Genomic DNA, 26,098 nt, shown 5'->3' with positions numbered 1-26,098 from the left:
CATTCACTTAAGTATAAGATGCTAGTAAGATCATATGCTCTGGGTTACCCAGTAAGGGTAACACATAACTGTTGGTCCTGATTAATTATTAAAGCACTTCCTATCTTTCCTAAAAGTCTCCCGGTTTGGACTGTGTGTGTGTGTGTGTATCTCATCAGCTAAATATAATCAACACCCAGAGTTTTTGTTCCAGAGACAAGCATGGGAGGAAGTTGGGAGACAGGAGGAGGTTGAAGCCAAACGTTATGAACATTAGGCAGATAATCCAGAACTATCTTCAGTAGCCTGGGAGTGTGGAAATTTGCACAGTTGATTGTGAGTGTTAATTTATCTTCTGCTGGTTAGAAAAGGCAAAACAAACAAACAAAAGTTATCTATAAGTAGGCTTTTATACATTTGTAGTTTTAATTGCTATTTTATTTCCAATGTAAGATTATAAACACTCCATAAAAGTACCATTTAAGTGCGTCCACTTAAATGATTTCTTAACATTTGCAGGTGTAAGAATTCTACTCTAACCAGGTTGAGATTGATTAAATGCTCAAAGAGTTTATTACAAAAGTACCAAAGATAAAACATGGGGAGGGTTTCTACATTACAGGAGCATTCAAGACATGTAAGCAATTTTAGACCCGAGCTGATGAACTTAGGCAGGTCGTAAGGTGATTCAGATGATTTAAGAAGCTCTCAGAAGTGGAACAAATTTATTTGGAAAGTTACAATAAAAATTTAACCAAGACCTTTGGTTTAATTTAGCTGAATAAAAGCAATTTTTCAGGGAAATATAACTTTATCATTTATGTTAGAGATGATGAATGAAAAGCTGTAACAACATTTGAGACTGCAAAAACAATTCAAGCCATTCGCTTTTGATAGTGTACGACCTGTTCGTCTATATACTATATGAACTGTCAACTCCTATTGATTAAACATTAATGGATATTAAAAAAGTAAATTTTCTATAATCACTTTGCCTTAAGACAGTAATTGTCATTTCAGGGCACCCTTGCAGTCTTTTCTATATACATGCTTTCTTTCATAGATAGTGGTAACTTCAATTTATAAATGTAGTATACTACGGAACATTTTTTTTTCATAAATTACTGCAGATAATACCCTTGGTGTCCACAGATGCTTCTAGTCGTCATCCTACTCATATTTACAAGGGCATGAAATGAATATTACCCTAACTATGAATACCAAATATTCATATTTGGACATTACAAATATATATAGTCAAAAGTTGTACACATCTCTAAAACAAATAGAAATATTTTTGGATTTTGTATTGCTTTGAATTCTTTAATTATCAATTTCTATTGGCACAGAAATTGTGAATGCATTGTCATATATATATATATGTATATATACATATATAAAGTAGTGGATACTCTGTTTAGATTTTCCATATATAGAATTATTGGGAAATATATTTTGCAACCTTGTAGAAACTTCATCGGAATTTATAAAATTTAATTATTTAGTTATCTGCTTATTTCCATTATTAACACAACCATTCCTGGTTATATAAAAGAAAACTTTGATTTTTTAATTGTTATTTTTTAATTTGAAAAATTTTTATTTTTGAGAGAGAGAGAGTGAGCATGAGCAGGGGAGGGGCAGAGAGAGAGAAGGAGAGAGACAATTCAGGCTCCACTGTCAGCCCAGAGGCCTACATGGGGCTCAAGCTCATGAACTATGAGATCATGACCTGAGCCAAAACCATGAGTCAGACGCTTAACCAACTTAACCAACAATAGGTGCTCAGTGATGCTCATGTGGCTCATATAGCCACATAGGTGCCATATATATATATATACACACACACACACACACACACACACATATATATATACACACATATATACACACACACACACATATATATATGTATATATATATATATACATATATATATATATATAGTAATAGAGAGCATGAGCAGGGGAGAGGAGCAGAGGGAGGGAGAGAGAATCTTAAGCAGACTCTACGCTCAGCACAGAGTCCAATGCGGGGCTCAATCCCACAACCCTGGGATCGTGACCCAAGCCAAAATCAAGAGTCGGATGCTCAACCCACTGAGCCAACCAGGCACCTCCAAAAGAAGACTTTGAAATGGGTGATGATTCAATTAATTAATATTGGTTTATGTTTGCAAAGAGATCGATAATTTAAGGAAGTGCTCCTAGAAGAACCCTGCAAAGGAGTGGGTAAAGCAGGACATGGAAAAGAAAGGAAACGATGTCTGATTTCAGGTGATGTCCCAGTCTTAGCCTAATTCCATGGAAAGCCTGGAGTAATTATAAGCATAAGCATAAGCATGTGGACTTTTGTACTCCCACATTGGAGGAACGTGGGGTAAATTCTCAATCATTTTTGCCCCTCTTATGGGAGATGAGGTTTCCACGTAGGCATGTAGGCAGGGCACCAACAGTATCCTCTACACATTTGATCTTCACAATTTTAGTGTAAAGTAAGTAGACCATAAGCTATTCTGATACTACAGGTGAGAAAAACGGGTCCTAGCTAAGTTGGTAAAGCTAGACTATGTCCATGGATAAAAACTTTATATTGTTATCAATTAATGCTAAAGCTATCATGTGTGTATAATATAGTTAATATTAGTTACTTTAGAGATAATACCTAAAACATACTAAAAGTGGTAGTGATATGCTTCAATATCCAGGATTCTGATCTTATGGAAAATATGGGCCCAGAAGATACTAATTACAGCCTAACTAGACAGTCTGAAATTGTGCTTCTTAATTTACCATTTGTATTACAGTCAGTATTCAATTTAATAGATACATAAATACATTATCAGATTCTGTAAACAAAAAATATGGTGAACCAGAGGGGAGGTGGGTGAGGGGATGGGTTAAATAGGTGATGGGGATTAAGGAGGCCACTTGTGATGAGCAACGGGTATTGTTATGTAGGTACTGGATCACTAATTTGTATACCTAAAACTAGTATTACACTGTAGGTTAATTACCTGGAAAAAAAATATGGTGAGAGGAAGCATTTAAATAATATTGTTTGCTCATTGGAAAGGAGCACCAAATAACAAACACTTTATTGTTTGTGTTCAAATTAAGAATGCTTGACACATTTGCATTCTGAGTTATGTATATACTTGGTGGTATAGTACCATAGTGCTCAGAACAGCGACATGCACACAGATAGATTCAGCCAATATTTTCTAGTGCATTAAGATGAGAATTATGTGTAACTAGCTTTTTATTAACTACTGATAATATTCACATATACAGATATGTGCACACTCAACATATACATGTACATTAAATATAGCTATGTAGATATGTATACACTAAAACCTAAACTATGTAATTGTGAAATAATTTGGAAACTTTGAGAAAGTCGAAGATGGAAATAAACAACTTTCTTTGAAGATAGCGTATAGATATAAAAGTAAAGATAGTTTTGAAGGTGTATGAACTACTAAGGAAAATGAAAACAAGTTATGAAAATAATGAATACTTTTCTATTGTGATCTGTTACTGTATGATCTCTATGTTTCATGACTGTTCGTACCGTTCACAGTACTGGCCTTCGTATCCTCGTGGGCAAGCTGTGCAGCGGTAATCATCGAGGCCTTCCATGACACAAGAAGGGCTGAAACTGAACCAGAAAGGGAAAAAAAAAGATTGTAAAAAATCTTTTAACCTATTTATTTTATAGATTTAAGTAATTCTATCCATTATATAGACAAGTGCAACTTAACTTGGTGTGGTTATAAGTGCTGTATTTTATAATATAAATTTTTATTCAAAGGTAGGATGTCACAACTAAATAATGCCAATAATAGTCAACAAGTAAGTATGGTTGGCTTTCAATGAATTTGCAGTGCCTCGCACTGTGTAAACATTTTGAAATTTTAATAATTCTATGACAAGCATAAAAATATTAAACATCCAGCAAAAGTGTCCTATTTCTCATGAATTGAAAGAAAAGTATGCCTAGAATTAGTGCACATTTGTCTGATAGAATATTACTGAATATTTTCCAAGTAAAAAAAATGGTCCTAAAACTATATAATTTTTTTTTCTGAAAGCTCAACCTAAATTGCCACTAGCCTTTGAACACATAAAGTGTGAATAAATATTTCACTTAAAATAAGAGTGCCTTTTCTAATTTACAAACGGATTTCAAACTAAGTTTATTTTAAACACAAAGTAATGTGAGTTAACGTAAGAAGGGAAGGTGCTCTCCATGAAAATGAGTAAGAATTTCTGATAATTTTATGATCTTTTCTATTAAGTAGGTCTTATATAATTTGCCCTGTTCTCACTACTGACTGGTAGATCACAGCCTATCGGGCTTTGCCAGGGTTTCTGATCATCTTACCCTACAAAAGAAATACTTAACAAGACTTGAAAACTAACCTGCACTAACATGTAATTTTAAGTTGTTACAAACTTCTTTCAAATATAAGTCGAGGATTCCCACTAGGTAACACTGCATGGTGCACTGGAAACTTAGAAGGAAAAATATATATGTATTTGTTACAAAATGGTAATGCTGCAAACTCCATTCTTTTTCTTGGTCCGCTAAAGAAGTTTATGCTGAAAAAGATAATATGGTGTATACAACAGGGCCACAACTCCTTTTGGTCAGGTGCCATTTGGACCCTATTTTAACTATCTTCTAGCACACTGAATCAATAGTACATGAATGAGTAATAAACTCTAACCTTTGCGAAAGAGGTGAGCAAATTGATCTACTACTCACAAACTCTATCCTTCACAAAATAGATCCACAAACACGTAATTGACACATTCTGGCAAGCTTTTAGCTCTTCAAGCTAAAGCTTGATGCTGAGTGCATCTGTACACACACACACACACACACACACACACACAAACTCCTATGTCACATTTCAAACTGCTTATCTATCTATCTATCTATCTATCTATCTATCTATCTATCTATCTATCTATCATCTATCTATCTACCGATAGATAGATACTTGGAAACAAATTTTTAGACATTTCAAGTGAAACTCTAGAGAGCCAACATAATTAAATTATATTCACTTACAGTAATATATCTATCTCAATTACTATGCAAGGATGTTATAATTCTCCTTGAATAGTTGATATAAACTTTTTTGAGTTTGATACTATGGTGGATTGAATGAAGTCCTATATCATGTGTAAAGACTTAATGAAGGAGGGTGTAGGAATCATAACTTACTGGAAGTTAGAGTTATTCTTTCTGCTCCCAACTCCCTCATCTACACTCAATCCTCACGCTGTCTGCGGGGTCACTCTGAAATCCTTGTGCTTTTTTCTTGGGGGCTACCTTTTATATTTCCTTATGTTTGCTAATTCCAAATTTGCCTCATTAGGGTTTTTAAGATGTAGAGTTTGCCAGTCTATGTTGTTCTTGTGGATACTACAGAGATGAATTGGCTTCCTGGGTACCACCCCCTTCTCCTTTTTTCTATGTTCATCATTGGTTCTTTAACAGTCTCCTCTGCTGCAGGTTCCTATACATCATGTCCTTGACCTCTTCATGGGTCTCCCAGTTCAGTCTTCAGATTTCTTCTATCCTGTCCTGTCCTCTCTCCCCTGAATGATCTCATTCCATCTTAAAACCTTTGCATCTACACTAACAGATCTAAAACTGAGTTTCCCCCTCCAAAAAATACCACTGGTCTTTCTGTAATTCTCCCCCATCTCATCCATGGTCACTCTGTGCTTCCATTTGTCCTGCCAGAAACCACGGAGTCAATATTACCTCCTTTCTCTCACATTCCACACACGTTCTACCTGAAACTGCTGCTACCGTCGCTAACCTAACTGCATTACCCTGTTCCAAGCTGCCTCTTGCCGTTGGAAGACTTTTAGCCATTAGGACATTTCATTAGCTACCGGAGCTTCCCTGACTCATCCTTTGTCACCCTTCCCCTAACACCAGTCAGTCTGCTCCAGCTGCCCTGGATCCTTGCTGTCTGACAAGCATGGGCCAGTCTCCAGGCCAGTGTATCCGCTTTTTCTTCTGGCTGGACTTCTCTTCCTCCAGGGAGTCATGTGGCTCCCCCCATTACTTCATTCAAGTCTCTGCACAAGCCTCATTTGTTCATGAAGATCTTCACTGAGCACCCTATCGAAAAGGGGACCCCAGCCTTTTCTGTCTCAATACCATGCAAGTATCTCAATTCAATGAGGCTGCTTTATTTTCCCTGGTAGCACTTCCACTGTCTGATATTGCATTATACATCTACTTGTGTTTTGTTCAGCTTTATTGTAGTATAACTGGCAAATAAAAAAAATTATAATGTAATTAAAGTGTGCATGTGATGATTTGATATACATATATGTACAAATTAATTAATACATCTATCACCTCACATATCTACTTTTTTTTTGTCAGTGAGAACACAGGTTCTATTTACTTGGCAAGTTTCAATTATACAATAAAGTATTACCAACTATCACTACCATGTTATATGTTAGATCCTTAGACCTCATTTATCTTGTAACTGAAAGTTCGTATACTTTTACCAGCTCTCCCACACTTCCCAACCCCTGGAAACCACTGTTCCACACTCTAAGAGTTATTTTCTTTTTTTAAATCCCACATAGTATACATGAAACAATACCACTTTTTTCTTTCTCTCTCTGGCAAAAATTGTTGGTGTGTTTGGCAAAGAGCAAGGGACTCAAATGTAGCATCACTGTAGAAGGGAGGAGAGGGCATTGACCTGGAAAGGTGGTCAGATTGCAGAGGGTAGAGGGTTCCTTCTACTCTGTTGAAAAAATACCTGACCTTTCCTTAAGCAGGCAGTGAAAAACCCCTCAGCAACGCTGCACTGTCACAATGGTTGACAGTTTGTCATATGTGTTTTGGTAAGAAATATTGAAAAACTAATGCATGGAAGTGAGTTAGTAACCACTCACCACGCCACGCCCTTTACTTTTCTTTGGGGCACAGTTGGAGGTCATTAAAGAGAGGTGTGTCAGCGTCCTCCATCTATATTTCAGAATCTACTTTTATATCTCAGGAAGAAGTGCCTTTCTTCTTTGCCCTGGCTGGTTTCTTTGCTTTGCATTTTAACACTTCCCTTCTTACCATACACAGATCTTTGCTTTGTTAATTAATGTTCCAAGCTTTAGGTAGTGATATTAGTGGGTCACGAAATCACGTTAGTGGGTTTTGACTAAAATTTCTTCTAAAAATGCAGAATAAAACTGAGAAAAGTTATAGGATATATATGTTTATAAATATATATTATATACACACAAGTTTTTTGTGTCCCAAGGTCTGATGTAAAAAAAAAAATGATTTCTTACAGTGGCTGCAATTAATAAAGTTTGACAGTCACTGAACTAGCCACTTTGCTTCAGCTTTCTGATTCTCGTAAGATCCTTCCCATAAAAATATCCTTGAATTACATAAACCATAGAAAACAGCAATGAAAACACACTTTTTATTGATCCCGTGAACCCATCAAGGTAGGACTCTTTCTTTTCCTTCTTGACATTTTCTAAAGATGAACTGATCTCCTTGGAACATAATATCTTTTTCCACCATGGATTGTCAAAACTCCTCGGTGATCCTCACAGTTCATGGCTACCATACGTACTCAGTCTCCATGGACAGCTGCTTCTCTTCTCTCTCATGGCGCCCCCTGCAGTGTGCTCTTACTTCTCTTGCCTCCCTGGCACCCTCTGTCTTGGTTCTGCTTTCCCTTCTGGTTTCTCTAATGTATGTAATTCTGTCTTTCCTTCATTCCACATGCTCCCCCTTGGGTCACATAACCCCGGGAAATCTTATCCAATTTTAATTCATTTATTAACATATCTCTTCCCTCTGCCCTTCCAATTCTCGTATTTCTATTTCCTGCAGCTATTTGCATATTTCCATTCGGACAGATCTTTCACATCAATGTTAACCTATTTGGAACATAAATTGTCTTTCCTCTGCAGTAGCTCTCTCCTGGTTTCCCTATTTCAGTTAATTGCACTACCATTTTTGAGGTCAACCTGGCTCAAAACCTTTGGCTTCAACTCTTGCCTGGCCTGAACCCCTCATATCTAATTAGTTATCAGTTCTGTAGAACTGCATTCAACAAAGATCCCATCCATTCCCTCATTTCCCTTCTTGTTACGATTACCTACCTTCAGGTTCTAATTATCTTTTGCTAAGTTAGTGCATTAGCTTATTAATCGGTCTCTTCACTTTTTTTCTTCTCCTGTTTCAATTCATTTTACTTAGCTCTCTCATAACAGGCTTTCTAAAGGGTAGTGCTGATGGCATTAATGTTTTTTTGTTTGTTTTAACTAAAAGTCTGCAATGTTTCCTCATTATATAGAAAATTGAATAGTAATTTCTTAGCCTGGTGTTCAAGGATTTCTATAATATAGCCTCCATTCTCCCACTCGTTTTCATCTGCAGTTATGAATTCTATTTGAACCCCATGCTCCAAACTCTTACTTATTAGTTCTTAAACATGTCTTTGTTTTCTGTTTTCTAAGTTTTTGTTAATATAATCTCCTGCTAATTCCACCAGTAAAAACCTCTCAATCCGCCGTTTGTGACCTATTATAAATACTACTACTTCTTCCAATATGTTCTTGAAGCTTCCAAAACCAAGTGTGGTATCTTGTGCCTTTGAATTCTCTTTACATTTAACTTGACTTCTCTTAAGGCACACATTTTATTGTGACACTTTTCAATACATGTTATGCTTGATTGTTATCAAAGAAGTTATCAATTAATTACTGAATTTTTCTAATCCAATGGCTCACATTTTAATGAACGATAAAATAAATAACATTCTCTTTGTTTAAATCTGGTCGTCAGAGGGAGATTAGGGAAAGGGAAATAGAAATAATATTATTTTTCACACACCTACCAATTGGTGCTCGGGTGAACAAAAAGAATGTGTTTTATCCTTATCCATATCCTACTCACCTAAAAATTTACATTTGACTAAAGACCTGTAATTCTTTTAAACAAAAAAAGAGGAGCTTGCAGAAGAGAGACAATTTACCTGAAAATGTTTCAGAATGTATATAAAGCCAACGATGAAGAAAAAACTGAGTCAGCACAGGGGCAATCCTCTCTTTATCTAAGTTGCTTTGTGGTTCTTCTATAGTCAAGATAAGGAGCCCAGGATTCTAATTCTAAACAAACCGCCATACATTCTTTTCAAAAGCAAGTTCTTAGAGAAAACATTGCTCTACCATGTAGAGATTGAAATCTATAAATCACTTAGCAGAAAATATAGACAGCCTTTGCAAAAAGGATTTTTCATCAATATATAAACCAATGCAGAATGTGCAGACAGCACTGAAATAAAATATTCTAGCTTTTGTTTCCCCTTATGGCTATGTTTCCATGGTACCAAGCTCAGACCATCTTAAGAGAAAGGGGCTGTGATTCTGGGAGTATAAAAATAAGTCACCCTCCTTTAACTACTTTTTTCAATTATTTTCTTAATACTTCTCTGAAAATTGCAAATTAAACACATAAAATGAGTGGAAGGGGTCACAAAAGGGATATGATCTGCAGTGAAACACTTCGTCATAGCTGAGTTTATGGCAGAACTACATGCAAATACAAGACCCTTATAAAAGTGTATAAAATTATGCATGTGTCTACATATATCATTTATGTCATTAACATAACTTATGTCAGTATTAGTATTTATATTTTAATTAATAAGTAATATTTACTTGGGATGGGGTTTTAATGGAAAAATAAACCATGGAATACTATGTGCTCACTTTTGTCATGTTTTTATACTGTTTGCAAAAATTCTCTTTCTTTAAAATTTTTTTAATGTTATATTCAGTTTTTTGAGAAAGAGAGAGAGAGAGAGAGAGAGAGAGGGAGGGAGAGAGAGAACACACACATGAGCAGGGTAGGAGTAGAGACAGAGAGACCCAGATTCTGAAGCAGGCTCCAGGCTCTGAACTGTCAGCACAGAGCCTGATGCAGGGCTCAAACTCACGAACCATAAGGTCATGACCTGAGCTGAAGTTAGACACTCAACTGACTGAACCACCCAGGTACCCCCCAAATATTCTCCATCTTAAACTGAGATTTTGTCTACATGGAAAAAAATTGAAATCATAGAAAGCCCGTTTGCCACACAGATGGTGCTACTGATTGGGAAATCTGGTAATGTTTCTCAATCTTACTTGTTGCTGGAAGAAATCAGAGGGCAAGCACATTGCTGACAGTCATTTGGCAATCCCCTGACAATTCCATAATATCCAAGAGTACATCGTTCACAGAAGTCACCAGCAGTGTGATGTTGACAATTCTGCAAAGGAAAGGGGAAAGTTTGTTTTTCATTTAATGAGAGTAGAATGTAATTTACCATACAGCTCCCCACCTATGAATACATATGCTCTTGTGAAAACACACACACACACACACACACACACACACACACACACCATTGAAAGAGTTCTTGATATATGTGTGGGTGGGTGTGTGTATATATATATATATTTAATTTTTTTTAACATTTATTCATTTTTGAGAGACAGAGAGAGACAGAGCATGAACAGGGGAGGGGAAGACAGAGAAGGAGACATAGAATCTAAAGCAGGCTCCAGGATCTGAGCTGTTAGCACAGAGCCTGACACAGGGCTCAAACTCACGGACCTCAAGATCATGACCAGAGCTGAAGCTGGACGCTTAACCGACTGAGCCACCCAGGTGCCTCCTTAATATATATATTTTTAAAGATGTTCTTTCATAAGAGAAACTAGTATCAGGCTGTTGTAGCTATACTGACGATAAGAATTTCTTCTCTCTTTTTCCTATATCAATCTCTGGAAAAAAAATTTTCTCTTATTATAATCTGGGGAACATACCTCACAAATTTCTCAAATTTATTATACCATCTGGCCATTTATGTGTCTTCTCTACAAGGTGCTAGAAAAGTACTAAAAATCCTGGGAACTCGGTGCATGCCTGTCAGTGGACTTTCCAAAACTAAATCAAGGTAGAAAGCATAAATGCCTTAAGATGCAACAATAGAAAAAAATTAAAGAAAAAAGTCAGCCTAGTTACTCTCCTAAGAATGTTATTCATCTAATTCTTGCCAAATGTTAATAATTCTTTATAAATTGGAGGACCCAATCTGAAACCAGGAATCTCAGGTCAATATTTTCTTTTTCATGTTTGCATAATAAGAGGCATTCAAGTAATATGCTTTAAGACATTTCCATAAGGAAATGAGAATAGTTTCAGAATAGTATGCAGCTTTGTAATTAAAATTCTCATAAAGTAGAATTATTCAACGCACTGCAATCATTCATGCAATAAGGACTTAGAAAGAGCTACATCCCAGGCACTGAGAGAAATCAAGTGAGGGAAAAAGGTAAAATAACATCCAAACCTATACTAATTTATTTCTACTTTGGGAAGATAATTTAAAAGTGGCAAATAAGAAACATGGCAGCAGGAACGCAATATTGAATGCTGTTTAGTGGAAACGTGATATTTGACTTTGGGAGTTGAGAAAAAGGAGGAAATAGGAGGAATAAGGAGCTGCATTTTAGCTTGACCAGAAGAATCATGTCTTACAAACAATATCAAAAGAAAAGTTGAGAAGCAAAAATGGTCAGTAATAGCTGTATATGTTAGTGAACTGATCTGACCAACTTAGCTGGAGTCACAGAGACACCTGTGGGCTCCATATTGAACTTGGCCGAGATCTCATATGCTTGGCTCTTGGCTCTATTCAGTCAATCAAGAAGCACATATTTATTTTTCATGTGTCTTCTAATGGCCAGAAAATATTTGGTATGGTATGTGTGGTCACTTACAACAAACAGTAATTGAAGTCACTTCTCTATAGACATTGCCATGGAAAACTTTTTTAGAACTTCTATAGACTCTTTTTTTCAGAGTTTCTGCTATTCCCTAGGGTGAAATCACAATGTCACCATGATGAATTTTAGGCCATTGTTTGTTTTGGTTGTTACAGCTGGGGGTTACATTTGAAAACACATTATGCCACTTATAGATGCATTTAATAACAATGTAAAATGGATCCAGTTTCTTATATCATAGGATACGAATCTCAAATACTCTAATTCTCCACCTCTCAGAAGATGATAACTCCAGATTTTCACAGAAAAGGAAGAACTCACTTGAGTGTTCTCTCAGCTTCCTGTGAAAGACTTGGCATCAGTCCTGTACTATTTTCCATCCCTTTAAAATTTATTGCTGTCCATGGGAAGTAGTGGTTTGTCCTTTGTCTAAAGCTACTCTCATCCTAAACTGGATTTCTTACTTTCCTGCCTTCTGTTTTTTCCAGCCTCTGCATTTTTTCTTTTCTTTTTTTTTTTTTTTTGCTCATTTTTCTCATTAGCATTTGATGTTGTTCCAAGACTTTCCTAGCTCAAAAATATCTCTGGGGCCTCTAGTCTTTGGAGGCTAGAGACTATCTCTGATAAGCATTTTATTGTATTTATTTAAAGTTTATTTATGTATTTTGAGAGTGAGAGAGAGAGAGTGCAAGTGCAAGTGGGGGAGGGGCAGAGAGACAGAGACAGACAGAGAGGGAGAGAGAGAGAATCCCAAGCATAGTGTCCAGCACAGTGTCCATAGTGTCCAGCACAGAGCCTGATGCGGGGCTCAAACCCATGAATTGTGAGACTATGACCTGAGCTGAAACCAAGAGTCAGAGGCTTGACCAACTGAGCCACCCAGGCACCCCTATACATTTTAAAAGCATTGTTTCCATTCCTGATTTCTATTTCCTTATCCTCTTTAACTCTCCCTGATTAAAAAAAAAATTTTTGATTATTGTAACTCCAGGCTCACTCATAAGATTTTTTTTTTGATAAATCAAAATTTACTGACAATAATAGGTCCTCATGATACATGAATTTTCTGCAGCAGCTAATATTTCTGGCCATTCTTTGAACTATTCTCTTTCTATGGTTTCTTTAATGGTCTAGTCTGCTGGTTTTTCTCCTAACTGTACGGCTACTGTTTCATGGACTTTTTTTTCCCTTTCTGTTTAATAAGATTGGTCCTTGATTCTAAAGATTCTCATCTCTCTTTTGTCTTCTTTTCCCTACACATTCTACCTTGGTTATTTCATCCATTACTATGACTTTAGTTAAATCATCTCTTTGCCAAAACCTTTAAATCGTATATATTCAGCCTAGAAAGATATCTCTAATGAATTTTGGGTTTACATTTCCAAATGTTCCCTGGATAGATCTTATTACATAACACAAAAGCACTCTCAATTTGAATGTCAAAAATTAAGCTCATCTCCCTGTAAACGGGCTAATTGCCCATTTCATCTGGAGTCACTATCATCTGCTTAATTACCCAGGCCAGGAATCTAGAGGCCTCTCTCATTCCAGAGAGCCTGTTTGATCATCATGTTCCATGATTCTATTACTCTCTGCTTCTTTACTTCCTTGTTGCTACTATTTTTATTTGGCTGCTCTCATCTTTTACCTGGTTTACTAGGACAGAATTTAGCTAAAGATACTGCTTCTAAATTTGTTTACCCAGTGATTTCCCCACACTGCAATCAGAGTGGTCATCCTACAGAATTTATCAATCCATGCCATTCTCTTGCTGGAAAGCCTGCGTTAGTTCTCCATTATCCTCAGGATGAATTTAAAACTCTCTATCATGGCAAGAAAGACCTTTATCATCTGTTTACCTCCAGCCCTACCTCCAGCCACTGCAACCTTTGTATGCTATGCTAAAATCATTTAGGACCATCTGAAATTCTCAAATAATGCCATGCTCTTTCCTTTGGGACGTCTTATATGCAAATCCCTTGTTAGGGAATGCTTTTCCATCTTCTCACCTGGCTAGCAACCATTCATTTCAGCTCTCATTTTAAATGTTGCTTTCTCTGATAAACATTCCCTTATGTCTGAAGTCAGGGCTGACTGCTCCTTCTAGTTCAACACAATGATTAAAACATGGTAGACATTTGAGGACTATTTTGAATGACTGCATGAATGAATGCACATTATAGGAAGTATAGATGAAATTGGCCAGTCTCCTTGATGAAAAAGGCCAAGTTTCAAGCCTAATGACTTCATAGAAATGTGGTTAGCAGAGCTAGATGCTTTGTTGCATATTTTGTATTAGGATTTGTTGTAAAACTACCATGATTGTCTTCTATTCAGCCATTCAAAGAAACCAGTAATTTAACAATAAAATATCCATTCCATTTTTAAGAGCAGCACGGAAAGAGAAAATGGTTTGAAGATAAAATAATTATCTATGAATTACAGTCTAAATCATTCAGCAAGGTGTCAAATGGTAAATAAGAATTAACTGGGGGAATGTTTTAAGGACATATTTACAGTTGTTGAAATAAACATGTGCCACAAAATACATAGGATCTTGAACAATTATCCACACTTTGCTTTTGTAAAAATAAACTGACTACATACTGAATTATTTTATGTAACCTAATATAACATTAATAATTGGCTCAAAACACAGATAATGTTGATCATTGTTAGAAATACAGAGATTCAAAAATATAGTTGCTGCTATTATACCTACAACTCTATATACAGATCAAGAAAATATCTTTACCCTCTCTGGACAGTCAATCCTTCACAGGGTTGCTGACATACTAAACTTGGTTAACAAAATCAAATGTTCTGGTTAGGTCCACAAAAACAACACATAAATCATGATGCTGTTTTTGAAACTTTTCGACATAGACATTTCATATGACTCTTCCGTCTGCTTTGAAACAGTGGACATAATTTTTCTCTTGTATAGAAATTAACCTTTAGGAAAATTTTCTATATTTTAGATGGCTAATAAGAGGTTAATTATATTCTCAGGAGTGATATTATGTGTTGCCCTATTTCATAGGCATTTCTGTGCTGTGTCTTTTCCTCTGCTCTTAAACACTAGAATATAAGCTCCTAGAGGGCAAGGCCCATCCATGCACTCCCCACCTTGATATCTTTTCATCACCTACCACAATACCTTCACATCGGAATGTTTATCAAATGCCACAAGAATGAAAAAAGAAATGAGTCTAAGTTCAAAATCTTTTATATTAATTTCATCTTGTTAATTGTCACTCATACTTCCACATGTCAAGCTCTTTTAGCTTCTTGACCACCATCTGATACATTACATAACACTTCCAGCTTTATGTCGTCTATTTGATAGATCTCATCTGGATCACTGATAACGATTTCAAACAGGACGGGGTGAAAGCCTAGATCTCATCATTGGACGCATGAACCAAGAACCTATAGCACACAGTTCAGCAACCACACCCATAAAACTTGTTAACTGATTACCATCGAGCCTATATTTTCAAGTTTGTTTGTAAAAACATCATGAAACATTCTGTCAAATGCCTATTTAAACAAACTACAGTTGGGATCATAGAGCTAGCCTTTACTGGCTTATGATTTAATCAAAGTATTTAATTTCTGTCAGCATTAGTTCATCAACTTTAAAAGGAGAAACAATTCTATCTACCTCATAAGCTTACTGTAAGAATAAATGTGAAAAAAATCTATCTACAGAGACCAGTCTTTAAGGTTGGATATATGGTACTGTCATTATTTTTGCTGATTTTCAGATATGATGTATCACACTTTCTGATAAATTTGATATTGTAATGGTATTCAGGAAAGGTCTCAGATATTATACATATAGTAACCATAGAAGTTATTCTGATATGTTTTATTTTGAGTGAAATTATACTGATTTCTAATGAGCACTGTTTATTTTTTCTATACTTGACAGTTAAGCAAGAAATCCTTAAGTTTTACTGGAGATCAAAATCAATGTTTGATACATTTTACTTTCCTTTACAAACCAGGAGTGACAATTCACTGCTTTCCATACTATGGCAAATTTCATATTTTCATGATTTTGCAATTATTTTTCATACATGGCTTTTAATCATATCCGCAGATTCTATCAGTATTCTAGGATATAATTCACCTGGGCCTTCAAAATGAAACTCATTTAATCAGATAACAGTGTGTTTACTCTCTCTCACAGTCTGTAGGTAGCATTTTGTAGTATATTTGGAAACTGATTCTAATACATTTTATCCAATGCTCTGTAGGTTACTTAAATTTTCTAAGTGTTAATTTAGAGTTGTAAAAAAAATGCTAACAATTCTACTTTGGTAATATTGTTAGATAAATTCAATAAAATAAGGTTTACAAAACACCTTAAATGCAGTAGATTTGTGTTATGAGTCTGTTTACAAAATATAAGGTTAATTGGCTAATCACAGATTCTGGTAGTTTCAGACAACGGAGCAGATCAATAACGGAGATTTCTGTTTTTTCTTTTCATTTTAAAATAAGAATAGTGATAGAGTGAAAATAATATTTCCACAAATTATTTGGTGTTGAAAAAGTTATTTGAGCTAGCTGAGAATTCACTATTCCCTTTAAAAAAAATGGAAAAGTAATACTGACTGGGGGTGGGGTGTAGTGATGATATAAAAATGTATAGATAGATATAGATATAGATACAGGTAAAGATATAGATAGTGATGTGTGTGTTATATAAAGTTGAAAACTCTGTCATTTATCTTTCTATCATCTATCTATCTATCTATCTATCTATCTATCTATCTATCTATCCTCCAACTCTATCTATCAACCTACCTACCTATCTACTTACCTACTTAAGAGTGTCTGTGGGTGTAGGTGCGTGTACTGATTAGTGTCTGTTCACTCACCTCCTCTTCCCCCTGGGCTTGGGGTTCAATATCATATAGGTTTTGTCCTTCCATTTTGAAGAAAATTTTTGTTAAGGGACAATAGTCACTGAGCTATTGGTAGCAACATGTCTCTGTGTAGGATATATTAATGTCTAAAGTAAAGCAACAGCTTTCTGGTAAGTATCATTAGGAATTATGAAGAGAATAGTTGCAAAGTGATGTGGGTTTTATTAAAAGTTGAAATGCTTAGACTGTAAAGCTTTCTATAGTGTTTTTTGTTCTTTTTTAAAGAAAGATATAAAGAAAATAAAAGTGAGGAAATCTAGCATAGTGCTAGAGATAATGATGTTTACATGTTTTGATTAATTATCATGTCATTGATTCTTAGACTCTAAACAGTGGATAACATGCATGGTCATTATTACCTTTATCAACATCATCATCGCTATCACTTCTATGGAGCTTATCATGTACTAAGTAAGTAGTGTTCTAAACCCTTTATAATGTATTTCATCGAACCCTTACAAAAGCGCTATGAGTAGGTACTACTATTATCTTCATTTTGTAAATGAGGAGACTAAGACCCTGTTAGCATGAGATAAAATGACTGGGCTTCCACAGCCTAACAAGCGATGAAGCCAGGATTGGAATCAAAGCAGTCGGACCCCAGAGTCATGCTTATGACCACTCTACCCAAGTAGAGGGCATTGCTCTGTGTAATGGAGCTGATATTAAATTGAGATCCACACAGAAAAGAAATCAGTATGCTTCAAGTTTCCTCAGTCACACCATCAGGGTAATAATAGGTATTTCCTATTTGCCTCCTGGGGCTATTTCAAAAATGAACAAAGTTGCCTAAATTCAAAAGTTGTATGTTCCCTGAGGAAAATATAAAAATTTAGAGTATAGTAACTAATACTAGCTGTGCATATTTGATGTGCACATGTATTTATTTTTCACTTCATCTGGGGATATCTCAAAAAATAGACTTGTGGCACAAAAAAGCTATAATAGCCAATTACTCAAAAGAGGACAATTCAAAGACAATTTTTATCCTAAAACAATGAAATTAAACTGTATCCTTTATGAATGTTTTTAAATTAATCACATGAATTAAACAAAGCCTTGCTAAAAAATACCAGTGAAGATTGCATAAGAAAGAAAAATGCATTTAATTCTCACTGAAGAATGTATAAATTAATCCCCTCTCCTGAAATTATTTATTGAATTTTACAGGCCAGCAGATTGGTGAAAGAGTACCAGACTGAACAAATAGTAATTATATCAGGAATTCAAGGATGGTTAATATTATTCAGTTATTCATCAAGTCAATAAAAGTGTTCATCATTCAGTTCAAGGTAAAAAGAAATATATTCTCATATCTTAATTGTATCTCTACCTTTACTTCACTACTCACAAATAAGCATATGACCAATTTTAATATCCTGTCTTGACTAAAAGAAGATATATTTAAGAGGCCAGGAATGAAAAGAAGTTTTCTCAACATGGTAAAGAATATTTATCCTAAGCTAACCACCAGCGTCTTACTTTGGGGTCAAAGACTTGAGACACTAACATTAAAATTAGGAGTAAGATAGGAAGCTGACTATCCTTGTATTTAACATTTTTAGAAGACTTAATGCAAAAACATAAAATTATTATACTAGATACAGCTTCTGGCAAGAATAATCACAATTATAATTATTTGCAAATAATATTATAAATATAAAAATAATTGAAAGAGGGGCGCCTGGGTGGCGCAGTCGGTTGAGCGTCCGACTTCAGCCAGGTCACGATCTCGCGGTCCGTGAGTTCGAGCCCCGCGTCAGGCTCTGGGCTGATGGCTCAGAGCCTGGAGCCTGTTTCCGATTCTGTGTCTCCCTCTCTCTGCCCCTCCCCCGTTCATGCTCTGTCTCTCTCTGTCCCCAAAATAAATAAACGTTGAAAAAAAATTAAAAAAAAATAATTGAAAGAAGCAACTGAGAAACTTCTAGAACTAAAAAATAGTGGTTGGATATCAAACACACGTAAAAACTCTATTCTGTTAATGTTTATCAGTAACAAGAAATTAGGAAATACACTGAAACAGAAAAAAATGTAATGTTCACCATTGAAGTAAAAGTGTAGGATACATAGAAATAAGTTTAGTATGAGAAATGCACAACCTATACAGATAATAACAAAAACAGTTTACTGTGAGACACAAAATGTTTTGAATAGAGAAGAGTATTATTTTCCTGGGTTGAGGGAAGCTAATTAAATAGTGTAAAGACAGCAATTCTTTACACATAGATTTAATACCATTCCAATAAAAATTCCAATAATGTTTTTTGGTGAAGAGATTGAAATTGTGAATCAAATTCTGTCCTTTGGAAGAATATATAATTACATCCAGTCAAGAAATTAGAAAAGAAGAAAAAAAGGGCCTTGCTTTGCCAGGTACCATAACTTAATATAAAATAAAGGTAGTCAGAATACTGTAATAAGAACTAGAAGATAAAGAGAACAGAATAGATGATCCTTCAAACATATCTTAATATGGATAAAACAAATTTATATGTATTTGGACACCATAATTTATCAAAGAGAAAAGGAAATGTTAATAAATAAATGTTTCTTTAAAGTAATATATATTTGGAGAAAGATACCTCCTCATACCACAATAAGTTCTAGAAATATTAGAGTTGGATCTCAAATTGAATCATAGAAACAATGGTAAATATCATAGTGTCTCAGTGTAGGTACTGAAAGACATGTGTCTGCGTAAGATCACCAGGAGAATGAGTGTAGTTAGAGAAGCAAACTGTTCCAAGGACTATGGGAACCCCAGTGTGTAGATCTCAGGTAAGGAGCTAAACATAGCCAAGAAGACAGAAGGTGTGGTCACCCAGGTTGGAAATCCCTGGAACAGCATGTCCAAGGAAGCAAACTGAACAAAAACTTTTAAGATGAATGGAAAATTCAGAGTAGCAAATGCTGCTGAGAAATCAAGAAAGATGAAGACTGATAGATGAACACTAGTCGCAGGGTTCAGCATGCTGGTAGAGGTAAAAGCCTGATTTTAGTAATTCAAGAGGGAATGGTGGGAGAGAAATTGTGGAGAGAGTATAAATAGCTCTTCAGTGTATAGGAGAGGAATGAAGTGGTAGAAGTCAAGAGGGAAAGTGAAGGCAAGAGAATTTGTTTTTATTTTTGTTATTATTATTATTTGGAAGAGAGAAGAAGAACCAAAAAGTGACGATACAAGGAGGGCGAAACAGGGATGGGCGGAGTAATGCCCTCCAGCAGGAGAAAGGGCTGGGGTCAGGGGAACCTTGGTGGCTCAGCCTGTGACGCAGCCAACTCTTGATTTCGGCTCAGGTCATGATCTCACGGTTTGTGAGTTCAATGCCCACATCAGGCTCTGGGCTGATAGTGTGGAGTCTGCTTGGGATTCTCTTTCTCCCTCTCTCTCTCTCCCCCTCCTCCACTCATACTCTCTCTCTCTCTCTCAGAATAAATAAATAAGCTTTTTTAAAAAAAAGGCTGGGATTTAAAGCATAAGTGCAGACTTGGTCTTTTCTAGAAATAAGAAAAGTTCATCCAAAATGATGGAAGACTCAGATAATTGCACACAGATGCAGAAAAAGTGGGTGCAAATTCTAGTGGAAGATCATGTTAGTTCTCTTCTGACTGCTTCTAATCTCTCAATGAAATAATAAGGAGCATGACTATCAACTAAGAGTGAGGCTGGAAAAGGGTTGGGGGAGGGGGCTGAGGGCTTGAAGAGAAGGGGAAGGTGTGTGATAAGCATCCAGAAATGTGGGAAGGGAAATGGACTAAAGAAAAATGGCATGACCGCAGAGCAACACGAAGGGTCCATTTGAAGTGAGTGATAATGAATTTATGGTGAGATTAGACAGCATACTTGTCTGTTTTTCATCAGCCACATTCAGCTGAGAAGGAGTAGAATGTACCCAGTGTTAGAATTCATGGAGTGAAAATAAGTAAAGGAGCAGCACGAGAAATGAACATTACAAAGCAGTGATACCAATGGAATGTTGAATATTAAGCTGGTTGAGAAAGTGAGGGCATGAAAGAGGTAAGGAACAATGAATAGGTGTGAGCATCAATGGTGAAACTAAAAAGGTTGAAGATGATGTATTAAAAAGTGAACTGGAGAGTAAAGAGATGGTAGTCAAAAAGAGTATAGTTGACCTTGAGACTGTGGAGTCACTGCAGTTACTCCTAATGACAAGTTCTAGAAAGCACCATGGAGTAAGAACAAGAAATGTAGATAAGGGAATGGAAAAGTTAATTTCATGGACATTAAAATCACCAAGAATTATTAGGAATAATGGTAGAACAATGATACAGAGGAAAAATCTTCAGGGAAGGAGGTGGGTGACCTGAGGATTAATAGAGAACATCAACGAGCAGGTGTAGTGGGCAAATAGATGGGGGCGTGAGATTCATAGCTGGGTGTTGTTATGAGGGAGAAAGGAGGATGATATGAAAGTGGCCATGAGACGCCTGCCTACCTTCATGCTCAGGCAAATGAAAAGCGTGAGAGAAAATGATAGTTACTCCTTGGGGGCGTATGTCAGGGAGGAGGAGTATGTCAGGGAGAGCTAAATGAAGAGAATACTAAGTGAACGGGGAGAATATGTGGGGGATTTTGCTGAGTTCCGATCTTGAGTTCCAGAAGGCTCACTGAAGGGGTTTCCAAAGATGAGAAGTGGGAAATGGGTTTAGCAAATCTGATGTCCAGAGCTGTGTGAGGATTAGAGTCTGGGGAACTCTAAGTGGTGACATGGCAAACTTGAATTTCTTGAGTCCTGATTGTTCCAAGGTAGATGGCAATGGTAGAGAGCAGGGTGTTAGCATGAACAGGACAACAGCAACAACAACGGCAATAACAACAACAACAACGAGCAGCTGGAATTCTAAGGAAAATGGTTAAATTATGGGATATCCAATCGAGACTAAAGATTTCAAGGAACATCCAGCAACACAACATGCTCAAAATAGCTACATTTAAAAAGCAGAACATAAAATGGCACACATGGTATTATATAAATCTTATTTATAAATGCATGCATAAAAATGGTAGAAAATACCTAAAAATTTTAATGTTTATGTTAAATCTTAGATGATTTTTACCTTTTTAAAATATTTTTTATCATTTCCAAATTTTAATAAGTTTATTTGCGGGTGTAATCAGAAAAAAAGTCCTCGTGTATTTTTAAATAAATAGTAGTGCTCCCAGGTGTTCTTCTAAAATGCTGTTGATATTTTATTTCTCGACAAGAGCAGTGGCTTTTCCAATTATCAATTTTTAATCACTTTAAAAAATGCATAATATGGGTAAATGTTTTTTTTCCTGCATGTTTTATTTCACACACATACACAATTAAGTTCCCTGCAATTTCTCTCGCCTCTGCACATGGTATCTGAGCATGTGTAAAGATAAATGAGCACATGGGCCTTCTTCAAGGAAGGCTCAGGTAAATACCTGGCATATAGAAGTTTCAGGGTCACATAGGCTGCTGTGTCCATTACACTGACATGGAACGCAGGTACCCAGGGTTGGTCTAGGAGTGTGGCTGCCTGGCTCAGACCGTAGTCGATAAAATCCTGGCATGCATGTCTGAAAGAAAAGGAAACCAATTAGGGCAGCCAAGTTATAAATCTTCGTTTAGCAATACTTGGGTTCTTCAGTGGTTAAAAAGGACTGCTTTTCCCCTCCCTGCATTAAAGGCAACATCACTTATAAACACAAGTGCCAGTTTTGATTCCTAATGTGTACTTTTGTGTGATCCTTCAAGTGTACCGGGAGCATCCGAGACATCAGACCTTGGAAAGGAAAGCTGGCATTTGCATATACCACTCAGTCTGAAACAACTTCAAGTAGTCGTTTTTTGTTTTTTATTTTTTTTGAAAAATAGGTTTATTTTTAAATAAAATTGTCATTTGGACTAAAGAGAGAATTCCAATGTCTTTGACAACCTAAAATCTGCTTCTGCTGTGCCTGATGGATAACTAGCAAATGTCCAATGAGACTCAGGGAAATATTAAATAGAAAAGTGTCATGGTTGCATTATTTATATTGATATAATTTAAAGACGATAAAAGCAAGAAATTCAAAATTCTCCTGTCTTGGGAATATTAGGCCACCAATAAAATTTATCTTTCCCTGATGCATTTTTTTTTCATTTTGCAATAAAAATCTGAGAGCAAACAGAAAACTGCTCGCAAAGCTGACATATGCAAAATCAAGACTTCTATCTTCATTCGGGTTTATTATGCAAATGTCTCAAAAACATCTCTGGCTTTCTGGAAGGAAGCCCACAGCTCTGAAGAGGTAATGAGAATAGTCTTGTGTTCCAGACTCAGTCCTCTTGGTATGCAAAGCTACTGCATTTATCAGATGTTGTTTGATTTAGGAGTAAAAGGTAAGAGTTGGTTTCAGATCACAGTGAAGGTTATAAAGGGACTGTTTTACCACCTTGGCTATGTATGATTTTTTTCGTCACAGGATATCTTGTTCCCATTGATGAAAGAAAAGTGATTGCTGAATAAGCAGGAAAAAATATGCATGAAGGACTCTCTAATGCCTCTGCATTCTTTTGGTTCTGGACTAGGTCATCCAGAGTGGAATATACAAAAAGCTTCCTTGGAAAAAGAAAAAGATCAATAGTCAGCACTCTCCTTGCTTATTTTGATTTGGATATAGCAAAAGTACCTCCATTAAGCATTTAATTAAGAGTCTCTTTGCTTTTATCCCAGCCTATAAGAAATTCCAAGAAGATTAAATAATGTCCCAGCTTCGAGCAATCAAGTAAAGAAAATCGGGAACAGTATTCAAAATATTTTGAGTCTCGTTTGTCTTGTGGTGGACTTAATAATATATTTTAATACATATTACATTTTAAAATTTAAATATAATGCATTGTCTTTATTCATATTACTTAAAATCAAGGTTCATATTGCCATTGTTACCAAATAAAGTCTAGGAATTATGGCTAATTCATTTAAGAAACTGAAGAAACAAGTCAAGGTGTATTGAAAAATATTTCACAGCATGAGTTGTTCCAATTCTTTCACATGTGGACTATAGAATAAAACTGGATTTTCTTTACATGAATTTCACCCTTGGACACCTATATAATTATTGTTATTTTACTGGTATATTTGCTTAGGGTGTAAGTGGTGTGTGTGTCAGTGTGAAAATCACACAAATTGAGATCTCCTTGCTCCACTTTAGCCCTCAAAGAAAAGTTTAAAAGAAATCTCAGAGGAAGAATAAAATTCAGAAACAGGAGTTTTCATTGAGGAATTATATGAAATTCAGTGGTATAAACTGAAAGCTGAAGGTGAGCACCACAGGTGAAGTTTACCATAACACACACCCAGTTTCTCCTGTTACTATGGCTCTTCCCAGGAAACATAGCAGGACAAAAAGGAAAACCACCCATAGTAGGAGTTTGAGCCTGAGCTCCAAGTGGAGCTCTGTGTTGAACCTTCTAGGCCGATCTTTGTGGTTTCCAATCCTGGCTGCACATAGAATCATCTGAGGAGTTTTATATACTGACACCTGGCTCCACCTCCAGAAATTCTTATTTAATTTAATTGGTGGAGAGTAGGGCCAGGGTTTAAAACTCCGAACTGGGTCTAATAAGCAGCCAGAATTGAGAATCATTGATGTGATCGTCATTCTCTGCTGCTAATGTTTGCCTTTTAAAGGCGTTCAGACTCTGGCACTGTGGCACAGATGACTATAAAAGCCTTAATTTTACACGATAGTTTTGTCTGAGGAATACAGGCAAGTCGCCTGGTGTCACTGAGACATGCTTTCCCCCTCCCACAAATGAGCAGGTGTATTGACTCAGATGATTTCTGATTTTTCTTTCAGTGCTAACACTTGAGACAAATTTTATGTCCTGACAGATTGAATTTCTAAGAGATAGCAAGGCAAAAGAGACTATGCAAGAGTTAGAAACTTAGAACACTTTTTCAAGGAACTGGATGTTATTTATTCCATCATAGTCCCCTCCTTTCTTGGATATTTTTTTGTATTTATTCTTTCCACTTTTTGATATTTTTGAGGGAGTTTTTCCATATCAGATATTTTCTCTTCTCAGTGAATGGGGGTAAAATTCATGAGAATGATTATGCTTGAGTTGGAACAAAAGAGGAAAGATAATAGCTACTTTTTCAAGTCCTGTCTAAAATCCTTTCTGAAACAAAATGGAGAATTTAAAAAAAGCAAATAAGTAAACACTGTCCTAATAGTATCTCCTTCTTTCTAACTCAAACTTTTCCAAAGCCTTCTTTCCATGTGCAAAAATTATTCATAGCTCAATCATCTTCTGCTGTCCTTCCATTTTTATTTTTATAATATGGCATCTCATCAAAATGTATGAATCACATTTGCACAAAAACGTGGGAGGAAGGAAACAAGGAAATGAAGACAAAGAGAACAGAGAATCTCCAGGTGCAGGGTTACACAACATCCCCATCTCTCTCCTCAGACTTTAACAAGAAAAACAGACACTTGTGCTGTTGCCAGTGGAAACACTATCTTCTGTCTTGATTGGTTTTGCAACCAGGCAGTCCTTAGTTTAATTGTTGTTCACCGCTTACTACATATAATTTCACGCAGGTTTTGAACACTGTGGTTGCAGTTTCCTCACCTCAAACATAAGGATCTGGATAACATCCTAGTTGAGTATGCAAGTGCATCTAGGTTTTTTGAAACAGACTTATCCAGGCTCAAATCACAGTTTTGCTGCTTTCTAGCTGTGTGATTCTGGGCTGGGCTTCCATTTTCCCATCCACAAAATGGGGATCACAATACATACTCAATGTTGATGTAAGTATACCAGGAAATGTGCTTGGTATTTACAGGATCCATCCAGTAAATGGTAAGTTTTTTTTTTTTTCTTTTATAAGGTTGTCGGGAGGATTAAATCAGATGATGTATGTTTAGTGCTTGACATATACTATATCAACATAGATGCCTCTATTCCAGATATTTTGTTAAACATAGTCATTGAAGACAGACTAAAAATAAAAACAACAGTAATTGTTCTACACCGCATCGGATCACAGAATATCAGTGTATACCACTTACCCATACCATATTCCTCAATAATTGTATGCACATGAAAACAGTCTTTGGATCTTCCACATACAACAAAAGTGGTGCAGGGCATCCCCAGAGATGTGCGTATGGAAGAAGAAAAGGCTATTTTTACTATTTTGTCTTGATTTTTGTGAGTTGATAATAGGTATATATTTTGGGGGGATTTAAAAAATTATTTTTAGTAGCCAAAGTAACAACTTCTGAACAGTGACTCAGTGGACACCAGCCATTCAACTGTGAGCCAGAAGCCTTATTTTACCATGAGAGTGAGGAGA

The 26,098-nt window shown here is 36.0% G+C and overlaps 1 protein-coding gene across 8 annotated transcripts in view; it reads right to left on the bottom strand.

The window, feature by feature from the left end:
• The window catches only part of LAMA2 (laminin subunit alpha 2), a 634,006-nt gene that overhangs the window by 173,799 nt on the left and 434,109 nt on the right, over nt 1-26,098 (bottom strand). For all 8 annotated transcript variants that reach the window (XM_043592301.1, XM_043592303.1, XM_043592302.1 and 5 more), the window contains 3 exons: nt 22,191-22,325; nt 10,176-10,300; nt 3,556-3,642 (listed from right to left, as the gene is read on the bottom strand). In XM_043592301.1, the coding sequence (XP_043448236.1) occupies nt 3,556-3,642; nt 10,176-10,300; nt 22,191-22,325 (347 nt within the window). The remainder of the gene's footprint in view (nt 1-3,555; nt 3,643-10,175; nt 10,301-22,190; nt 22,326-26,098) is intronic.

This window comes from Prionailurus bengalensis, chromosome B2 (genome assembly GCF_016509475.1).
Source record: "Prionailurus bengalensis isolate Pbe53 chromosome B2, Fcat_Pben_1.1_paternal_pri, whole genome shotgun sequence".
NCBI lineage: Eukaryota > Metazoa > Chordata > Mammalia > Carnivora > Felidae > Prionailurus > Prionailurus bengalensis.
This window is presented reverse-complemented; position numbering and strand designations above follow the sequence as displayed.